Source organism: Plectropomus leopardus, chromosome 11, assembly GCF_008729295.1.
Source record: "Plectropomus leopardus isolate mb chromosome 11, YSFRI_Pleo_2.0, whole genome shotgun sequence".
In the NCBI taxonomy this organism is placed as follows: domain Eukaryota; kingdom Metazoa; phylum Chordata; class Actinopteri; order Perciformes; family Serranidae; genus Plectropomus; species Plectropomus leopardus.
Window position 1 is genome coordinate 23,790,192 of NC_056473.1, and position 22,542 is coordinate 23,812,733.

General features: G+C 40.8%; 1 protein-coding gene across 3 annotated transcripts in view; it reads left to right on the top strand.

The window, feature by feature from the left end:
- slc1a2b (solute carrier family 1 member 2b) overlaps positions 1-22,542 on the top strand; it is a 30,768-nt gene that overhangs the window by 3,310 nt on the left and 4,916 nt on the right. Inside the window, exons 1-8 of one of the 3 annotated variants that reach the window (XM_042495786.1) lie at positions 14,036-14,299; positions 17,032-17,171; positions 18,872-19,024; positions 19,366-19,616; positions 20,662-20,809; positions 21,405-21,531; positions 21,712-21,945; positions 22,033-22,227. In XM_042495786.1, coding sequence (XP_042351720.1) covers positions 14,262-14,299; positions 17,032-17,171; positions 18,872-19,024; positions 19,366-19,616; positions 20,662-20,809; positions 21,405-21,531; positions 21,712-21,945; positions 22,033-22,227 — 1,286 coding nt within the window. In that variant the 5' untranslated portion in view covers positions 14,036-14,261. Of the gene's footprint in view, positions 1-14,035; positions 14,300-17,031; positions 17,172-18,871; positions 19,025-19,365; positions 19,617-20,661; positions 20,810-21,404; positions 21,532-21,711; positions 21,946-22,032; positions 22,228-22,542 lie in introns of those variants that run through there. The other 2 variants (XM_042495788.1, XM_042495787.1) reach the window with 2 other exon arrangements.

A 22,542-nucleotide genomic window follows, 5' to 3' on the forward strand; every position in this document is an offset into this window, starting at 1 on the left:
TTGAATATAGTGCATAAATCAAAAAATACATGCAGCCTTATTTGAAACTCTTATTGGATTACTTGAAATTTCTTTTAGATCGAAGTCTTACGAACCAAGTCAAGTCAAGTCAAGTCAAGTCAAGTCAAATCAAGTCAATTTTATTTATAAAGCCTATTATCACAAAACAGTTTGCCTCAGAGGGCTTTACAGCATACAACATCCCTCTGCCCTTAGACCCTCACATTGCCTAAGGAAAAAAAACCCAAATCTGTCATAAAGGAAACATCTCTTTATTATGGCCCCTGGTAAAAGAAAATCTTAATTCATTCTGCTTGATTTATATATTGCTTTGTATTTCATACAATTAATGTTGATAACAAACATTTTTTTATTAAAAAGTTTATTATCATAAATCCAACGTGGAATCTTGGAATAATGGAAGCACAAATACATCCATGTTATCATGTACGCAGACACGCACAAGACAATATACAGGGGCAGTCAATCATCCACCTGCCCTGCCACACCCAGACAAAACCCTGCAGTGCTGTTGATCTGTCACTGGAGGGAAGTGACTCAAAATCATATTTCTCTGACTGTGTCACTGATCTGTGAAGACATTCCTTTAATTAGGGTAGACATTGCTCGGGGCACTAAGGGCAGAGTAGATGTTTGCATGAACATGTGGGTTTGTTAGTTGTGATTAATATAGGCTGTTCTACTGCGAAGCACACATACACACACACACACACACACAGGTAGGGGGAAGGGTGTCGTAGAGATATGTGAGCCATGGTTAGATAATATGGACAGGAAAAGGAAGTAACAGCACACCAGTCAAAATAAGAAAAAAAATCAATATGCTAACTGATAGCCTCTTCACTGACTCTGCTTTACTGTGGGAATTAAAATTTCACTAATCAATCTCAACTGTTTTATGGATTGATTAAATTAGTAGGCTGTGACTGAGAATTAATAAGAAGAGAATCCACTGGATGGATTTGTCTGCGGACTGGGAATGGCAGACCAGATGGTAAATGAGCCATCAACAGTAAGCAGGCATGAGCTGATGACAAGAAAATTGTTTTGATACTGTGGAGTAGGCTGAAAGATAAATTGAATCCTATAGGATGTTCACATGCAGCACAATGTGGTGATATGTTTTTTCACAGCGAGAAGTAGGTATATTTTTATGTAACACCTGACAACACAGAAAGCAAGAAGGGAAGTGCTGGCCTATTTTCTTTTGCTGCCTTGGTATTTTGTACACTGCTCTACCATAGTGTCCTTGCAGTTTAGCGCCTAAGAAAAACAATACAACCCAAGAACAATGTGGAAACGCTCCAGTTTCTGCCAGACAAACTGAGATTTTACACTGCCAGAAGTGTGAGATAGAGTGGGAGAGTGGCTTTAATATGTGGGAGTGACAGAAAGAAGAAAAAAAAGATGGGGAGGACAGACAGTAAAATATAGAACTCTTTCTTTGGTAGAGAAGAAGAGATAAATGGCCAAATGATAGAGTGACTGGGTAGAAGGAAGGGTTGCCTCCCCCTTTCCCCTCCTCCAAACATTTTCTCAGCTCTGCCCATGCATGAGGACATTAAAAGGGCCGCACAAGCAGCCTGAAGATGGAGCATATGTTACCTGTCTGTGGCTGGCCAAGTCAAACCCCTCTCTCACTGCTGCTTAGAAAAGCTGCAGAGTGGGTGAGAAAAAGTGATAAAGATAGAGAGTGAGAAAAGGGAGGTGGGAAACAAGCTGAGAAAAGTGGAGGAACGAAAGAAAAAGGAAGAGAAAAGGACAGTAGAACTGGGAAAAAAAAGGGAGGAGAGGAAACAGGTGAAAGAGACACCGGAATTCAGACATCCCCAGAGATGTATATGTGTGTGGTTGTGGGACTCCATTCATGGAGCTCCTCTGTGGTCTTGCTGGCAGTCTGTGGCATCAAGTGCTTGAGTAATCCTCCTGGGAACACGCTAAAGCTGCCAAAGTACCATCCAGCTCCTCTTTTCACTCTTTACCACCCTCGTGCTCATCTATCTCTGTCTCTCTTTTTCCCACTTTCTCAATACTCCTCTTTCTCTTCCTTTAGTTGTTTCTTTCATTTCAGTCCCCCCTAATTGCCTAAATATCATCCAATTTTTGTTGTGTCTGCACTTGATTTTCCCGGTACGCCCGCGCTTTGCTTTTCAGGGCCTTGAATTGCGATTCATCTGCTCCTTGTCACTTTATTCCTGATGTGAATCTTCCTGATATGTGGGATTCATGCTCTTTATTGCCTATAGAATGAGTGTTTCGGTTCTCAGAGAGCAGAACAGAGTGAGGCCTTTCCCATGGGGAGACCGAACAAAGAGCCTGGCTCCCTTCACTTCTGTATGACTGCACAGGAACAGAAACAGAGGCATTCACCAGCGAGTCGGCTGCTGGGCGGCTAAACGACAGATCTGCACTAGCTATGGTCAGGATATTTCTTTAGTTTCGCTATGAGATGGCAGCGATCATTAAAGTGCTCATATAATCTGTGTTTATGGGTTAGGGATGGACCATAACCTCCAAAAGTGGAGTCATGTGTGTTTGTCATGTGCTAAAAATATAGTGAATACAGGTGGAGATGTTATTTTATCACAAAAAATGTCAGGAGCTTACTTTGTTGAGCTCAACGTGCAGGATAGACACAATAACATATAATACAGCGTATTAATTAAACAATCATACAAATAAAACACATTCAGACAGACAAAATGTCATACATTTAAGAGATGAAAAGAAAATATACCTTAAAGAATCAACAGTTTAAATATCAAGAATTCTAATAACGTAAATGTATAATTAAAAAAACAAAACACAAAATAAAATTAAAAAGAAAGAAAAGAAAATGAGCCAAAAACATAATGTACATTAAGTTTTCTATTGATTTTTCTTATAAAGTAAACAATTTGCATGTGTTATTGAAATATCCGATTCTAATTTTTTTTTTTTTGTATTTGTTAAATGTTACTTCAGCTTTGTAGTACTTTTTAGCATTGTCCGTAAAAGTAAAGTTTGAGATACAAATGACTATGTAGCCAGTGCAAAGACCATGGGAATTTTTCCTTTCATCTCATCTGGAGGACACAAGTCAGAGTCATGGTTCGAGTAGTACACGTGTAGTAATAGCATACCAAGTCCACAAGTTGAACAAATTTCCATCATAACTTAGATAAGAGGGTTTGGCAAACACATCATCAAACACATGATCAGTACACAAACAAGTTCCCTCTCACACGTGGACCCATGTGATCTGGTTAACAGTGGCTGTTTCTGCTCCTATTTAAGTAATTCAATCTGTGGTTTTTATTTCTTCTTTTCAAATGGACTCAGCAGAATTAATATCACATTAACACACTGGCATTAACATACTGGGTGTGGGGCCCAGGAGGGGATTGAGTCACTGTTTACTGTGGTACAGTGAAGGACTCATCTCACCCACCCCTCCACCACTTCCACTGTCCTCCTCCTTCCCGAAAACCCCAAACCACCCACATCTCATTGGCACCTGCTACATCGGAATTCAGGTCAGCAGGGGGAGTCACGAAATTGCTCTGGGAGTGATTGGTAAAGAGACGAGGGGCTGAAGGGGGGGGATGGTCTTTGTTTTGTTTCTTCTCTTGGCACCAAAGACCATGCCATTGAGAACAACCGACCCATTGTTTGGCAACAAAAGAATCATAATTAAAGCACATTAAAAGATTCGTTCAAAACGAATAAGACTTCATTGGAATGATTGTCACAAGTTGCAGTCTGACAGATTCACACTGGTAATCAGATGGAGTTACTTTTGGTTTCGTGCCATTGCTCTCTGAACCTTATGCCTTGACACAGACAGTTATATCAGACATTAAAGCAGTAAAATAGTTCACTTTCACTTGAATTTAAGAGATATTCAATGTATTATAAAAGTCAGACAGTTCCAAATACTGGACTTTGTGACCTTGCAGAATGAAAAGCTCATTGTTAGTTAGTTAATCTTTGTTAACCTTTAAGTCCATTGCAACACAAAACTGTAATGCAAGAACATTTAGAAATCTGTTCATTTTTATAGTTTCTGTTTAACTTCTTTTGAGCTATTTGAAAAAAAACCCAAAATGAATTATATTCTGTATGACTTGCTCTAGCTGCCTCCCTCCTCATATCCTTACTTCTGGAGTAAAGCTTTTATGACAGTTTCATAATGAGGATAATGGAGGGATCAGTGAATGGGGAATAAAAAGCTACAGGATGAATAAAGGAAAAAAAAGGATTTGATGATGCCTAGAGTTTCCATATGGTGACAAAGATGTAGCTGGATATCATTTCACATTTAATCCTCCTGCCATTAGCAGAGGTCGGACCTCATCAGGAATACAGAGAAAAAAAAGAAACAAAAACATATGTAAAAAAGTGAATCTAAGTTAAACTGGTGTCATTGCCCACTTCACCCACTCCCCCTCCCACTCTCACCCACCTTCCTCTTCCTTTGCCCCTTTTTACTATTCCACAAATCCTCAATTAAGTGCGTAATGGGCCTCTGAGGCAGGTTTGTGTGCTTCTTTGTTCGGCACTGGGGGATCGGCCGGCATTAATGTTCCTCTTGAGTATGTAAATAGCCCGAGCTGTGGGAGCGCAGACCAGAGCTGCCACTTGTCCGCTTAATCGCAGAGAGCTCCATCACTTTCCGACATTTTAGGGAGCCAAAGCGGGACATGCATGAGAACTTCAGCACCAAGTACAATGCCCACACTCGGAGGAGTAACCTCAGCACCCATGTCCACCTCCCACTTCTTCCGGAATAAACCCCTTTTGCTCTCTCTCCCTCAGGACCCTTTACCCTCACCCCCTCTACCCCTCCCCTCACCCCCAAAAAGGCCCTCACCCCTCCTACTTCATGCATCCCCAACCAATCCCAGTGTGTGCTGCTCCCCACATTTCAGCCTATCCCATCCCGACGAGCCCAACTGATAGACCCGACAGTCTAGTTTTGTTTACCTCAACCACTTGTCCAGTGGAACACACAACAATCCCCTTCATTGCATGTTTGTCAGCCCCCTTTTCAGAACTAAAAGAGGAGAGAGAGAGGAGGGGGGTTACAAAAACAAAAACGAAGGAAACAATTAAATTGCCCCTCCTCCCCATGAACCCTGTCCTAGCGGTTTCCCAGCTCTAGATTCTGTGAACTAACTTTGAGGCCTGTAAAGTGGCCCATTATTCTAGTAGAGGTGGCGTGTTCCAAGAGCGGCTTGCCTCAATGGCTGATGAACACAGAGAGGGTTTTGTTAGGAGGTTTTGGCTCACCACATTATGCACTGGTTAATTAGGAGTTGCATCTATCTATCAATCTATCTATCTATCTATCTATCTATCTATCTATCTATCTATCATTTCCTCCTCCATGTCTGCCAAAATTATGATATCTTGCGATGCAGCTTTATACACGATACATATACGATTTGTGCTGTTCCACCATTTTTAAAATGTCTTCATTGTCGCCTGCATTGTATCTGGCTTGAACTATGTTTCACTACCCCCACGATCTCCAGAGGCAAATCTCTGTTTAATTCATGGTATGAATGCCGTCATATTGCTCAACCTTACCTACAAACCTACCTACCTACATCTAAAAAATTGAGAAAAGGTTATAGGAATTATTCAAGTTTAATGTAAAGTTGAATTAATTTAAATCCATCTATAGTATATTCAAATCAGCTTCACATGCTGTCCACTGTACAGAATCCTTTTGTATCCAGATGGATCTTGACATCACTGGGAATCCTTGCTCCTCTTATAATAGTGGAGGATTACAGTGAACCGGGATTTCGGGGAATTTGTGTTGTATGCCTTAAATCTCGACTGAAGGGGGGTTTTACCATCCTCTGAGCAGGCTAAGATGAGTGTGCTCCGGGGATTTGGCTGTGACTGGGATCAAACAGTGGAAATGTGTTGAAAATGCTTTCACCCAGAGGTTGTGATGATGATTGACTGTGACTACAGGCTGGCTGTCATAATTAGGTGGAGGAAAAAGCCTAAGCGAGCGCTCTCAATGGCATTCCACTGCTGCGTGTGACTGAAAAAATGTTTACATAGTTTGACAAAGTATGCGGTGAATAGTGACGTGGAAAGAAAAACAATGAGCTGAGGAGCAGCGGGGGTCCCTCTGGGGCTTTTCACGTGCAAAAACAGTCAGTAAACGGCAGTGATTAGCTCTTATTTTCACAGCGTTAAAGTGTTATGAAAGAAGAACCCCTGGCTCATGTGTATACATGATGTGGTCCTGAAAGAACAGTGTCAGTGAGGTGGTCCTGAAAGGAAAGCAGGCTGGCAGTGTTAGAGACCTGAAGTCATACTTAGACTTACAGTACAGATTTAAGTTGAAAGGGTAAAAAAAAATGAATTGTTTACAAACCACACACATTTCTTAAATCACCTTTAGTCTTTAGCTTTTTAGAATTACCGTATGATATCTGCATTCCATGTATCACTGCACTTGTTGATTAAAATCCTGTTTGCTGCACTAATACAGCTGACCAATGCTCAGGCTCAAGCCAGGTTTTTCATACTCCACTGGTTTTGTCAGTATCCCCGTGTGTCAATACCTGGAGACAAGAGCGCAGTTCCAGATATCGGCCTCTGCTGAAATGTGTTGTCTGTCAGACATGCACAGCAGATGAAGGCCCTCTTTTAGTTGATACAGTATGTTGTGACAGGAATGACATGTCGCATATATACATGTGTGAAGGAGAAGGAGAAAGGAAAATCAAGAGGAAAGGGGAGGAACACAGTGACAGACAGACTGTAATGAGAGAGAGAAATGCATACTGTAGAATGAGAGACTGTCAGTTCTGTCACACTTCCCTGCTTTCCTGATATGCTTCCCCATTGCATTCTGGTCATTCTTGATGTTATGTGTTTTCCTCTGCAGAAACACAGACAAGGAGTGTTGCAATTAAAAAAAAACAACAACAAAAGCAAAACACTCACACACACATACAGGGACCTTTTAGAAATGTGTGTACAATAAAAGCCCCATAAAGTCCATGTCTACATATGTTTCAGTTTAATAATATGAATTGCATTACATCCAGCCAGTAGATATCATATGATGCATTTACTAAAAGCACAAGAATAATTGAAACCAAACACTACTGCGTGAAATATGTTGTAATGTATGTCTAGGAATTTTATAAAATAAATGGTTCTCTCATTTGCCTTAATTTTTTTTTGTTTTTTAATTAGCAATTTACTGAAAACATTATCTTTTGCTGACCGTAACCAAAGTGGTTTTGCTGCCAGGACAAGAGTTGTCACTTTTATTTCATTTATTTTTTTGTTTTTAGTAAAATGTAACCAAAATCACTGTCTTACCATAAACCCCTAAACCTAAGATAGAAGCAGGGATGCAAAGCCAAGGCTCTCATGTCTCGATTCTTCACTTTGTATGCCCACCATCTTCCTCAACCACCTCCTTCCAAAGCCTATATAACTGACAGAAACATTGTCTTTGAAAATAATCCAGGCAGCAATTACGTTGCCACAACAATGTAATTAAGAAAGCTGTTCAGTAATATGCAAACAAAATTTCTAGGAAAAAGGGTTGGATCTACCACAGCCTACAACCCCTAAAAATTTTACGTAGAATACAAGCCTTTAGGATTTGGCGAGTCATGTGCTAGAAATGTATATATGTGTGTCTGTGTGTGTGTGGTAATTTGGCTTAGCTGGCCGATGTAATGAGGTGTGTATGTGTGTGCAGGAATGCCCTTTCTGTCATCACTGCGGGGTGGTGTGAGGAGAGCGGGGCATGGCCACTGCTGCAGGCTGTGCTCAGTCCCTACAGACTCCAGTGTTTAATTAGTGAGAGAACATCCATCCTCTTTAGCTCTCTTATTGGCAAATCCTGAGTGAGCCTGTAACCCCCTCAGCCCACCTTGAATATCACAGGACTGGACCAACCAAGATTTATGACCACAGACCACAGTATGCATGTGTGTGTTCTTCTTTTGTTATGTGCTCCCTCAAACGTGAGTGAGAGGAGGGTTATACAGCCAGAGTAATTGGTGTAGCATCCACGTATATTTAAATTTGAGAGTGTGGCAGGTGAGTCTAGTGATGTATGAAACGTGATTTGTGCACTAATCTCATTTCGCAAGGCCAGCTGCCCAACACAGATGTCAGCTCTTAATGTATCCACAGATAACCTGATAACATAGACACCTTTAATATACTGTATTTGTAGTGACACGCTACATCTCGTTCTCTGCTTCAATTGATTGCTTTAATCTGACCTTCGTCCAACCCTTTCTCTCAACCCTCACTTATTTTCTCATGTTTGCAATACCGTTCTTTTGTTTCCATCCTTACCTTCATCGGCCACACCTTCCTTTTTCCACCCTCCCCTCTTTTTCCTCTACCCTTCCCCCATACATTGTTACACATCTATCTTTATATGCTGTTCTTGCTGTTCCCCCCCTCCCAACCTTCCCTCTGTCTACTATATGCCTCTCTCTCGCTCTGCCTCTGTCATTGCCCTCCTAGTAATGCAGCGGGTATACCATAGCTGCTGTTGTAGTAGGGGGTGGGGTGGTCTTTCCTTACTGGCAGATTTAATGAGCTCCTGTGGGGATCGGACCGAAGCCATCAAAACCTGCGTGCTGCTATATAGCCAGCTCTGTTTAACAGATGCGCCTTTGCTAATGATTGTAGCATGTTTCATATTCAGCCGGCAGCTATAGGAGAAAAGAGATGAGTGTTGTCTGCAGTAGGTGTGCAGCCCCTCATTGGACAGAAGAGGTCATGGCGAAGTGCTGTCAGAAAATCTCACATGACCATGGATTATCTTCTTTTCTCCACTGATCTATCATCTGTTGGGCAAAAGATGGAGGCTGGGATAGGGAATGCTGCACTGACAGTAACAAAATCCTTTTGGTTGCATTTTTTAAGAGCACCTGGGAGGAAAGAGACCTAAAGGTGGAGGTGGAGAGGAAATTACATGTTGGGCCGAGTATTTGTTTATAATTGAGTACCCAACTGTAGCCCCGGCTGTGAAGTGGATTGCGGTTAGATCGGATGCCATCAAACTAAACCTATCTGCAGATATTATCCAGATGAATGGGAATCACCCGATTCAGCCCTATGACAACCACTCCCCAGCATAATAGCCTGTTAGCACATAATTACAGTGGGACTGGTCACATCTGAGAGACCTATGCAGACTACAACACTAGCCTCAGGATTCCCAGAGGCTCTCTCTAATGACTGCCTCATTACAGACACAAAGAGCTGTGCCAAACAAAGGGAAACCTTAGAGGATGCTGAGGGACAGGCACGTACAGTGTGGCACAATCATGCCTTGCCAGGATGCTGATGCACCCTGATTGTAAAGTAGAATGCTAAAAATGGAAAATTTGATAAAGGCATAAGAAACAGGAGCTACACTGTTACAGCTGTTAAAAATAATGTGAAAAGGAATTTGCACATTGCTGCACATAATGAAGAGCAAATGGGGATTTGTATTATTCAGTGGCTTTGTTACAAAAAACACAGACACAGAGATCTGCCAAATAAGGAGGATTTGTTCAAAGTATGTGTTTGTGAATTCTTATGAAAACTCAGACTGTCTAAAATTTGTACAGTAGTTACATGGTATTAATTTGAAGTGATATGGGTGGCTTTTAAGGACTATTGATAGCTGCAGTGCTGGAATGCCACATACTAACCTCATAATCACCAAGGATCAGTTGTTGTAAAAGCAGCTCCATCAGCACTATAGCTCAGATCAACCTGAGCTGAGGCCTGACCTGGTGTCACTGAGCTTGAATTGTTCACTCTGCTGTTTGGAAGGGTTAACTCTTCAAGACCAGACCACCCAAATCTATCCAAGGTAATAATCAACCCAAGAACAAAGTATTAAACAGATCAGTAGCTAAACAATTGACAGTCATCGTCATCCATATAAGCATTTTCACATTATTCTAATTGTAATTTTCCAATAAATTTGGAAAATTATATTTAGATAAATGTATATATATATATATAGTAAGGAGTATTATCCCATTCCTACAATTCCCATTGATCACTATAGTACAAAAGACAAGCTTATGCTGCTATTAATATTTTGCTTAGTCTGTTTCATTGAAGCAAAAATCTAATTTACACTAGTTTTAAGTAAAACATTACAGATTTATAATTACAAATTACACTGTGAATGAACACATTGTTTGCTATTACAGAATCCCATCCTTTAGAATCTGTTATTTTCTTGATTAATTATGTTCTTCATTCAGTCCAAAAAACAGTGAGTAACAGCACAGAGTTGACTTGAGTGACTTGATCTGCAAAAATATGCTTTATTCAGTGTGCAGTACCTTTGGATCTATTCCAGTCTTTGATCAGATTGGATTGTCACTCCATGGTTCACCTGGAAGAGGTTCAAGACAGCTTTCAAGTGGACCACAGAGTGACTCTGCAAACCAACATTTTTTAGGGTCACTCTGTTAAATTAACCAAATCAAGACAATAAAGGGTCTGGCTCACCTACATGGATGTTGTATTACTTAATAAAGCAACACACGGTCTGACTAAGTGTGTTGTCTGCTTAAGATGAGCCGCTAGATTTGAAACACACACACATTGACACAGTTAAATTAATCTTATGTGTCTTTGTACATTTTAAAACATTTGTCTTCAAAAGATAAACTAAATGAGAAAATGGTACATTTAGTTGGGTAGGTTCTTCATAAACGTATGAGAATAACAACAAAGGCCAATGTGATTGTTGTTTGGTATTTGAGATAAATAACTGCAAAGTTTTAGGGCAACTTCCTGATGAGGATTTGTTTTGCCACGGTCCCTCTACTCAGAGGAGATACTTTGTCTTAGCAAGCAGCGCTCTTAGAGGACCTTTTATGTTTTGTTTTGTTTTGCTCCTGAAGAAGAGTAGGTTACCATGCTGATAGAATAAACCAGATTTGCATGACAGTCCACACATCTTTCCATCACTATCTATCACTGAAGGCATTCATCCCGACAACCATCTAGGGATACATAATTGAGAGGTGTAGGGTGACAAAGCTTCCCTTTCTTCAGATGCTGGAATTTATCTCCCACTTCCTATGCACAGCACAACCTGAAGTGTTTGCTGAGAGCTTCATTTTGGAAGAAGGGGGGCTTTTTCACAGCTCCTAGGCAGCCAGTATGTGTGAGCCCGTTTCTTCCCACTGCATGGCAAGTGGCTGTGAGGCCCAGGGGGGCCAGATATATCCGGAGCCTGGCCCGGCTCCAGTTGTCTTTACCTCACAGTATATTGTGATGCTCCAGTCATGAGAACAGGCATCGGGCCCCTCGGGAGACCAGTGGGAAACTTGTTTTCTCATTTACATCTTTCTCTGTGCTATTGCATGGATCCCAACAACCTGAATTAGATGTGTATAACCACGCAATGGAAATGTATGCACGTGTTATGGATGGCAGTGGGGCATTGCACGGCAAATCCGGTGACAGAAGCTCATTAATTATGCAGGATGGACAACAGAGATACTCTATGTAGAAATGTGTGTAGTGAACTTTCATAAGTATTTGAATGCATTATAAATGCATCACGTCTTTGCCTTTGGAATGACATTTTCATTGGTGAGGTTAAGATATTATGTGTCTGTCCATCTACTAATCTTTCAAGCTGTATCCCATCTTTATATGGTGTGTGTGCAGGCTATTTGTTTGTATGCCATGTTTGTGTGTGTGTGGCTGCGAGCTTCCTCTTTCCTCTTCATCCCCTTCTCTTTAAGCCGCAGAGTGTTGCTAGGACAACCCCTCGTGGTCCTTGCTGCATCGCAGTGGTCCTCAATGCCAGCACTCAGGGAACCTCCTCGCACTGGGAAGGCAGCATAAAATCGGGATAATCGCCGTCGATTATGGGACACAATGGGCTGCCGCTTCTGAAAGATTCATTCATCCTGGAAAAAGAGACTGTGGAGGGGGAAAGAGAAAGGGGCGCCTTGGTCCCTCCGCTGCTCTCCCACGGTGGGCACAGGCATGACATCAGTGGCCTGAAAGAACTGGCATTCTGGACATGCCCACTGCCCCCCCCCCCTCGCTATACCCTTATACCCCCTCCCATTCCCACCTCCTCCCTTCCTTTCTCGCCCCTGCCAGTTTCGATGCAGTGCTTGGCCGGGCGAGTTGGGGCCACTGCCACTGTTTGCGTGTGAAACAAAGCCCCTCAGAAGGACGAGAGAGGAAGCAGAGAGCTTCACATGGTACCAGCCAAGAGCAGGGATGGCTGCCTCAGCCTTCCCCTCACAGGCCCCTCTTTTGGCTGAGAGGTGCTAGTGTGACCCCAGTACCCCCTTCTCCCCGAGTGTCCCTCTTACTCCCCGATGTAACCCCTTCTTCTCTGTCCTACTCTGTCGCTCTCATCCCTGAAAATACTCCCTCTTCCCTGAGAGGGCCCTTTCAAGAGTATGACATGTCAAGGGATTTAGGATGAATGATTTCTCATGACACAACCTTAGCCGACAGGGATGGGATTCCTCCAGCTTTTGTTGTGCGGTTGGTCATTTGTTTGAAGAGGAAATAGCTTTCCAACACATTTCCCTAATTAGAATAATGTGATACTGCTCAATACGACGTGAAGTCCCATGCTGCTGGGAGACTGGAGGGAAATCAGCGTGACACCATCCTCACATGAATCACGTTGGTCATTTGTGCTTCGGAGTTCAACAGTTTGGAGTTTTGGTGAATAGTGGGGATACTTAAATCCATATGTTGGAATGTTTGACTTGACTGTGTGGATCTTATTTTGTAACTATATTACCTTTTTAGATCAGTATTAATTGAGGTTATTGAGGACATTATATATCTATTAAGGCTGTCAAACAATGAATTTTTCAAATACACAGTTAATCACATTTTTTTAATTGTATTTTTTCAATTAAATTATTTTGCATTTCAAAACTGTTTTGAAGTATTGACAAGGTAAAGTAATTCTTACAAGATTGTCTTGATCAGGAATCCAGTGACGGCAAAAAAGTGCATCTAACTAGCATAACGTGGGCATGTCTGTAAGAAAGAGACTCAGGGGTACCCAAAAAAACCCCCAATATCAATCAGATATTTTGATATCAGAGGTCAGGGGACCCATGTGAAATGGTCGTGCCATTTTTCCATGTCAAAATTCAGTCTAACTTTGGAGCACTATTTAGCTCCTTTCCTGAGAAGCTAGCATGATATCACTGGATTCCTCAGGTCTTTTATTTTTATAAGATACCAATATCATCATTCTAACTTTAAAACTCAGCCCAGTACGTCCTCTTAAAGATAGGAATGTCAGCGAGCAATAAAAGCAAAAAAAAAAAAAAAAAAAGTGTTAGGCATGGAGCTTCATTGCATTGCACTTGCTGATAGCTTCTAATATTTCTATATTGTATGTGTCTTTGAATCTAGTGATTTGGGCCTTTTTATGTGTGACATAATGTAGAGGTCTAAACATACCTCATAATTTATGCTCTGTGGCTCGGGCATGACATAATATGTTGCAGTAAACAGTAACCTATCATCTGCTGCCCATCGCAATGACCTCAAAGCTTCACAACTGCAACATTATGACATTAAGTCTTATGTTCATCATTCCTGTGCCATTTATTCCCCTTTCAGCAAAAGGTCTACTACTGTCCGCACTGTGCCATTAGCAGGCATCATCATGCTCATCTCCCTGGCCTTTCCCCCACTATCCCGTGTAGTCTGGGAGCATCTCTGGGGGGGATTACGGTGTCCAGGGAATAGAGGGTCCCTGAGGGATTTGACTCTTAAGCTCAGAAATTGACTCCTCCCTCCACTTCATCTTTTGATTTATTATTTATTTCTAGGTTTGTTGTTTTGTGTGTGTGTGCGTGTGAGAGAGAGAAAGAGAAAGAGAGAGATATGTGTGTGTAACTGGTTGTGGGTGGTGGTGGAGTCAGGGGGTGGGGGCTGAGGGGGGCTTTGCAGACTTCAGGATGGGGCAATTCAGGTTGCTTTGGCTGTGACTGGGTCTTTCGTCTGGGCTGTGTTGACTCGCTCCTCTGTGGATGCTTTGGAAGAGTTGGTGGAAAGCTGAGAGCTGCTAGCTGTCAGCAGAGCTCTTGTGTTTTTGGGCCACTGGCTATACCTGCATGGGACCTTACCTGCTGACATCTGGCAACAGTTTTTAATGGAGCAGTTGTGATCCAACTAACGACTTCTCATGCTGATTCCCTCATAAATACCAAAGGCTGGAGATTTGATCCTGGTCAATGTATATAGCACTTACCTCAACTCCAACAGAAATGAAGTAAGTACCTGCATCCCACTTGCAGTTTAAGGCTTAATCTACTTTTACTTTGTCTCTTCTTCATATTGATTCAATGTAAGCAGTTTTATTTTATGTAAAAGTTAAAAGTAAACATGACCTGCTGATGTAATTTAAATAAGTAAATGACTATATTAAGTACAGCAAATAAGCTAAATATGCAAGGAAGCCTCTCTTTTTTTTAACTGAAAGGCGATAACATTTTGGATTATTTAATCTTTTAGATTTTAAATCACCTTGGATGACACCAGGTGCTGTTTTGTTAAGGCCATCATTAATTCTTCATGGCTTTACAGTCCTGTAATGCAATTAATCTGACTAAGCCCTCGGCTGAGATTAACTGGTTTATAAGTTGATCCCATCAGAGACTGAGGAGAAGAAACTGTGTGGATGTGTGTGTCTGTGTGTGCATCTTTTTTTGACTATTTGTCAAATCATTTTAAAATCACAGAAACTTAATTCAAATGTAGTGAACATCTTATTTGCATTTATTATATTCCATTACTTACTGAATGTATCCCAAAACTTGTAACCTAATATCCTAATATCTCAGAATTAGTCTTCATGGCATTCTTCAATTCTTAACTCATGGCTTGAATTGAATCAATGTTGAAAGTACATACACTAAGGAGAAGATTTCCATGCATCAAAGTAGTTCTAGAACATAAAAAAACACATTGTACTTTCTAGCTGATGTGAAATGACAGTCCTCTGCTGTAGCTGATTACTCTGTGCTGTACATTTTTTCATCTATCATCGGGTTGCACAAGCCCACTCTCTCATCTGTCACTGACTTAGTGAGAGAAGCGCTAATGAGAGGATCATGACAGAATAATATCCGACCTCAGTGACGTCCAGCGTCTGCTTCCTCTCTCTCTCTTCGAGCTAAAAATAATGAAAGCGAAAGAAAAAGGAGGAAAATTCAATTAACAACACTCATCACTCTCGTGGAATGGGATAACCAATTTTTCAGGGTTTTATTCCTGGGGTTTTACTAATTCATCCAGCTATCAGCTGAAGTATGAAATAATGGTAGCTACTGTTTGCCTGCTCTTTGCATTTATTTTCTGTAACTAACACTTCACTTTGAAATTAATAAGAGGAAATGGGACTAGTCCATCTGTGTGCCTTGAAGCTGACCAGGTGGTCTTCCTATAGCCAACCTCACAAAGCAGCAGTACACAAATCTGTGTGTGTAAATTTGCAAGTGTGTGTGTGTGTGTGTGTGTGTGTGTGTGTGTGTGTGTGTGTGTGTGTGTGTGTGTGTGTATGTCCATGTGAAATTATTAGTTTCTACTTACACAACAACAATAACACCATAAAGACCCTTTGGTTGTGAGGAAGTTTCCAAGCGTTGCCTATTGATTTGAGCTCCCTGTCTTGCCTTTGATCAAGTTTCAGCTTTGAAAAAAACTTGACAGCCAACATGATTAATATCTATGAAGTGTTGGGACTTCATAGCAGACTATGGAGGGAGGGTGAGAGGACAAAAAACATTCACTCCAACATTAGGCTTCCATTTGTGAGTCTGAGGCCATGAACCCCAGGGGTGAGGTGAAAGGTCAGAGTCACATTAATTCTTCTTTGCTTTTCTTTGTATATCCACATTTCCATGGACTTAATAGGGATGAATAGGAACACTGAGACATTTCTATATCCTCACAGAGCAAAAAGATGTCAAACAGAGGAACATAATTTGATAGATTATTCCTGCGACTTGTTGAGGAGATGATGAATCTAAATCTCTGACAGAGTTATTGAATACCTGCCTAACTGGCATGTGACAGACACAGCTGGCTCTCTTTGCAGTAACACACACATTCACACCTCGATGGGGCTGCAAAAGCTGCTCTGTGCTTCCTATGATGGGAAATCACTTTTCATTCAGCTAATTAGGCTGCATGACTGAGCCTGTTCTTCTTACTATTGTGTTTGAGGTTTTGTGTGCTTCTAAATTTACTGTGACACAATCATAACGGAGTGAGAGAATGTATGAGGGCGAGTAAGTCTTAACAGACAATATGTTTTCTTCTCCTGAAGTTGGCATCACTTTCACTTTTTCTCACTGTCACAAGGAGATTTTTGTCTCAGTGAACCACCTCATAGAGTAATTAATTTAAAAAACACACCAGGCATGATGCAGTATTTTGAATGTCTCCCTAATTTAACTTGGTTTGAAACTTGTATTCAAACTCATCTTCACTGTTTGTTCTGTGTATGTTAATGTAGTGAATATACAGTACTTTTTCAGAATATTAAATCCATGCCATTTCTTCATGCATGATAAAATTATCCTAGAAGTTATTACATTCCGTACCATATACACATGCCTTTAAATTTTCAAATCAGAATATAGAATTTTTTTACACAAACCTTTATTAATAAATGCCATGAAATGCTATGTTTTGGAAGTATCACCCCCGAAAGGACTGTTATGTTGCAAGTGCCAGCTTGTCGTCAGCTTCCATCTGTTGGACGCTAGTAACCATGGAGAGCATTGGAGTGACAGCTTGACAACACACTTTAATGCTTATTTTCTGTCTATCATTCACTGTTTTCTTTTTTACTATATCAGACATGTAATTGTAGAGACATTATGCACCTCAAAATTATTTGATTTCTGCTGTATTTCTTTTTAGAATAATTAGAATGAATTTTTCTTTGCCATATGGTAAATAAATAACAGTTGCAATTGTTCCTTCTCTCTTTCACAGTGCCAACAGTATGCCTAAACAAGTTGAGGTGAGGATGCACGAGAGTCACCTGGAGCCCATTGAGGCCAGGCCTCAGTCCAAATGTGCCAAAATCTGCTCCAAGATGTTCAAGAACCTTCTGCTCACACTCACCATCCTTGGTAAGTCATCTTGTTGTTGGTTTATTTTTGTTTTCTCCTTTCATCTCTTCAAGACCTAATAAAAAGCAGAGAGTGCTAGAGACGGGCGCCGACCACCACTGAGCTCGGTGTTCTGTTAACTCAGAGCTCAATTCTGCAGCTAGCTGTTAATATGAGAAGGAGATGCCATCTGTGCTTGCTCGGTGTACCAGACAGTAAGATGACTGGGTGTCCTGACCTTCCCTAGCTCTGTGCCACCTGTTGCTATCAAACGCTCCCTGCAGCACTGAACATCCAAACAGCCTCTGGTGGTGCATGAAAAATATTGTGATTATAGCGGTGGCCTACCACGCCACAGGGGGAGATTTAATGAAAAGAGGAAAAGGGCACAAAAGTATTCATGCAGTTTATGGGTACAGGCCACATTTGTGTTAAACCAGCACATATCATGTATGCTTTGTTGTGTCTGACAGCTTTGTGGTTCCTCCCAGTCTTATATATCATTATATAAGCATAGGCTGTGAACCTGTTAAAGCTGTACAAATGCATGTATGTATGTATAATTTACTTAGCCGTGTGTGTGCGCCTATCTAGCTGTATCTTGCTTGCATAGATGTGTGTTTGTGTGAGCATGTGTAATGTGTACATCTCACCCCACTTGGCAGGCCTCTTGCATAGCAAGTGAGCCAGCACGATCATTGATCATCTGTCACTTGGCAGATAAGAGCCTGAATGGGAACTTGCAAATGGGCCAAAGAGAAGGCACAGGAAATCAAGTGCCATCCAAAACCATTGGGTGTGCAGAGTCCACAGGATGCTGCTAGACTGGAGGATAGATTGAAGCACAGAGGACAATTTACAATTTAAAAAAAAGCTGGAGGGCTTCTTATTCCAGTTTGTGTTATTAAACAGCGTCTCGGCCTGTCTGATCTTTGGCAGTGGTGTGCTAGCAGAGGAAGTGCAGCCCTCAGGGGGCATGCTGGAGTTTTGTGTGGCCTGAGATGGACAGGCACAGAGGCCAACTACTAGGCCTGGTGGACTGGGCTGCAGGGGGTTTAGAGCACACAGAGGTCATCTCAGCTTTCATGTGGCAGGAAAAGAAATGTTAGATGGAAGAGGCATGTGTCAAAGGTCAGCATTGGCTTTGTTAAGGAGGAAATGATTTTTCAAATGACAGTGTTTTCAGGCCAGAGGATGGGCAAGGTAGCAAAGAATCCACTGGATGGCAGAAATATCCCAGTGAGGATTAGGGTCAACCGCCTCCTTTTCTCCCGTTTATTGAATCCTTGTATTAGCCTCTTTTACTTGCCCTGCCACAAAGTGAAAAATCCTCGAAAGCATTTTGGGTGTGCAGAGATTACAGATGCTTCACCAGAAAATCTGACATGCTGCCTCCTTTCTACTGCTTCAAAGAGATCTCATCTTAATCCTCCATGAGCTTTACTCTCTCTCAGCAGGTTTCTGTTTTATCTTCTCAACTCACTCTCCTCTCTAAGCATGTTATTGACAGCCTGTTGTAAAGCTGCAAACTTCTGAATTGATATAGCAGGGGTCAGCTCATTTGTTATTTCAGAGATTATATCTAAGGTTTCCATTCAAAAGCAAAATCTGATTATCTTCCCTCTGACTTCTCAATATCTGAATAAATGTTTGATTCTCTTCTGCTTTTCAGTTGTACAGTTTTGCAGTTTCACTCACTCACAACCCTCCTTGCTCTTCAGGTGTGATCTTGGGAGCTGTAGCAGGGATGTTGCTTCGTGTCGCTTCCCCAATCCACCCAGATATTGTCATGGTGATTGCTTTTCCTGGAGACATCCTGATGAGGATGCTGAAGATGTTGATCCTGCCACTTATCATTTCCAGTTTAATCACAGGTGCAGTATGAATGATTACTTATGGCAAATAACATATTGTCACAAAAATATAGGATATTTTAGGTATTTTACTACTGCAGTTGAATTTTATCTTTACAGACTCAAAATAGATACCAGGGAAAAGCCCTGTTATTGTTGTAACCCCAGTTCTTAAATCATAAGTGACAGTATTTTGTGTAATGCGTCATGCCTTGCATCATACTCATGATCAAACATCATTATGCAAGCTCCTAATGGTCTTTGCATCCATCCTCCATGGCCCGCAGTATTAAGTCAACATTTCCATGCAATAAGTCTAAGTAATTACCAGGTAAACATGATCTTGCTTGTTTTGGCTGCAGGTCTGGCCGGCTTGGATGCTAAATCCAGCGGTCGCCTGGGCACCAGAGCTATGGTCTACTACATGAGCACCACTGTTATTGCTGCTGTCCTGGGAGTCATCCTTGTGTTAGTCATCCACCCTGGCAACCCCAAACTTAAAGAGAATCTAGGCGAAGGCGAGAAAAACGATGATGTATCCAGCTTGGATGCCTTCTTCGATCTGATAAGAAACCTGTTTCCAGAGAACTTGGTGCAGGCTTGTTTCCAACAGGTAATGGAAGACGTTATTTATTTGTTTATTTAACCTTCATTTAACCAGGCAAGTTATTAGGAAACAGTTCTTATTTACAATGGCAATAATAAATAAGAAATGATACAAATGCTGAAGTTTGACTATCGGTTCAGGTGTAATTGCTTATGAAGTGTGACACATATCTGAATGTCACTGTCAATCTTGGTAAGTGGCATCCTTTAATATGGAATGTCATTTGTTATCCCATATTAATGAGAAGAGAGATTCACAAGCTTGTGTGTCTCAAAATAGGCAGGCTTGCACAGATTAAGTGTCCTTTGACTGTCTTTAAAGCCGACAGCTTCATGATTATTGATCGTTGAGTGGCCTTATGTCTTAGGAACAATGGTAATGTAACAAAGTAATAAAACTTGATTACAGTTCTTAAGTATTTTCTGGGAGTATCTGTACTTTACTTGAGTTTTAATATTTCTGTCAACTTTTACTTTTACTCCATTTTATTTTCTAAATAAAATGTATACTTTTACTGTACTACATTTCCCCTAAGCATTTTAGTTACTTACTACAAAAAAGGAAGGAAGGAAGGAGAGAGGGCACAGATGGAAAAATGAAGGAATTGAAGGGAAGAAAAAAATTGATTTGGTACTTTAAATCCTTTAGTTGTGCGAAAAAGCCCCTGTTTTTCTTCAAATGTACAAAAGGCTCAATTTTTAAGGTAGTGTATGTTACAAAGAAGTAAATGTCAGAATTCTCAGAAGTCTGATTGCTTGCATTTAGCAGTACTTTTACTTGAAATACTTAAGTAAATGTAATATCATAAAATTACTTTTTACACTTAAGTACAGTGAGACTTATAGACTTAAGAATTTTAAGACTTATAATGCAGTAATTTTCTAATAGGTAACTTTAACTTCTGCCAAAGTCATTTTCTATCAAGATATCTGTACTTTTACTCAAGTGTGGCTTTCTGGTACTTCATCCATCACTAATTAGGGAACATCATACCTGACTCCAGTATTGGTCATCAAACTCACCACCATTAATCTTTCCTCCTTCAACTCAGATTCAAACCGTCACAAAGAAGGTAGAGGTGGTTATTGAAGAGGAGGTCAATGCCACCACTGTGGAGGGTCTGGTGGCTAACATTACCAAGGAGCCTCAGTTCATCGTCAAAAAGTCTCTGCAGTTCAAAAGTGGCATGAATGTCTTGGGTATGTAGCCAACTGAAAACACTCACAGTATATGTACAATAACCTTAAACAGGACTAAGAGTATAGCAGCTCTGTGAGGATGTACTAACACACAGGAGTGCTTTGAGCTAAATGAATATCAGCATGCAAACAATGACAACATGCTGATGTTTAGCGGGTATAATGCTTTGCATGTTCATCATCTTAGCTTAGCATTTTATCATGCTAACTTATTCTAATCAGCATTAAAAATAGCAGATGCTGATGGAAATGTCATTAGCTTTGCATGCATTTGGTCATAAGCCAATGTATACACACTGACATTTTGACTTAATGATTGTGTTAGATGAAAACAATTGTTGAGATATTTTAGTCTTGGCCAAAGTGGTGGACCGACTGACCAACATTGCCATTCGTAAAACTATGTGGCTAACATAACTAAAAATAAAAGACATAGTTATACAGAATTTAAAATTAGCAAATATCTGGAGAAACTAAATATTTTTGTTGTAAATAAAACTTTTCATCTCCGAAAAATAATCTTGGCATGTCGTAGTCATTTCACCTGTCCACACCGATATTCAAAGTATGATATGTTCATGATTTTCTGTCACAGGTCTGATTGGTTTCTTTATTGCATTTGGCATCTGCATGGGCAAGATGGGAGAGAAGGCCAAACTCATGATTGAATTCTTCAACATTCTCAATGAGATTGTGATGAAACTTGTCATCTTGATCATGTGGTTAGTATCACCTAAGAATCTCATTGAAACTCATTGAATTATTTTGATCAGAAATAACTAACGGCAAGTTATTTCTCAAGTCATTACAGCATTGTAAAAGATTATAGCTATGTGAAACTGACAATGTATCCTGAAAAACTCTGTCTTCTGTATTTAAAGCAGTGACTTTCTTTTCATCAGGTATTCTCCCTTTGGTATTGCCTGTCTTATCTGTGGTAAGATCATCTCCATCAAGGATCTGGAGGTGGTTGGCAGGCAGCTGGGCATGTACATGGTGACTGTGATTATTGGCCTCATCATCCACGGAGCAATCTTTCTGCCCAGCATCTACTTTGTTATTGTCAGGAAAAACCCCTTCACCTTCTTCCTGGGCATCTTCCAGGCCTGGATCACTGCCCTGGGGACAGCCTCCAGGTCAACATTGACATGAACAGATATAAAGTTGTTTCTTAATATTTATACAGTTGAAGCATAACCTACTTCTTCTGCTTTTTCCTCCAGTGCTGGTACACTACCTGTCACCTTCCGTTGTCTGGAGGAGAACTTAGGTATCGACAAAAGAGTCACTCGTTTTGTGCTCCCAGTCGGTGCCACTATCAACATGGACGGAACTGCTTTGTATGAGGCAGTGGCAGCCATCTTCATTGCCCAAATGAACGGCATCCACCTTGACCCTGGTCAGATTGTCACTGTCAGGTCAGGAGACACTCATGATTGTTTATGCTTCAACTTTAAACCTTTCATATTTTATAGCTTCTTTGTATATGACTTCATACTTTATTGTGCTGTCCAGATGGAAAGAAGGAAAATGGAGGCAAAGACTACCAACACTTCACAAATGCATATAATTTGCAGTTTTAATGTCCATTTCAACTGATCAAATTGGGGGAAAAAGGGCTGCTTTAAGTGACAAAAATAGTAACAGCAGCAGGTGTGGATCAAAAACCTCCGTCCTTAGTGTGGAAGAGCGGAGTCAACTAATGTCAGACATTAACATCAAAGTGTTGTGTT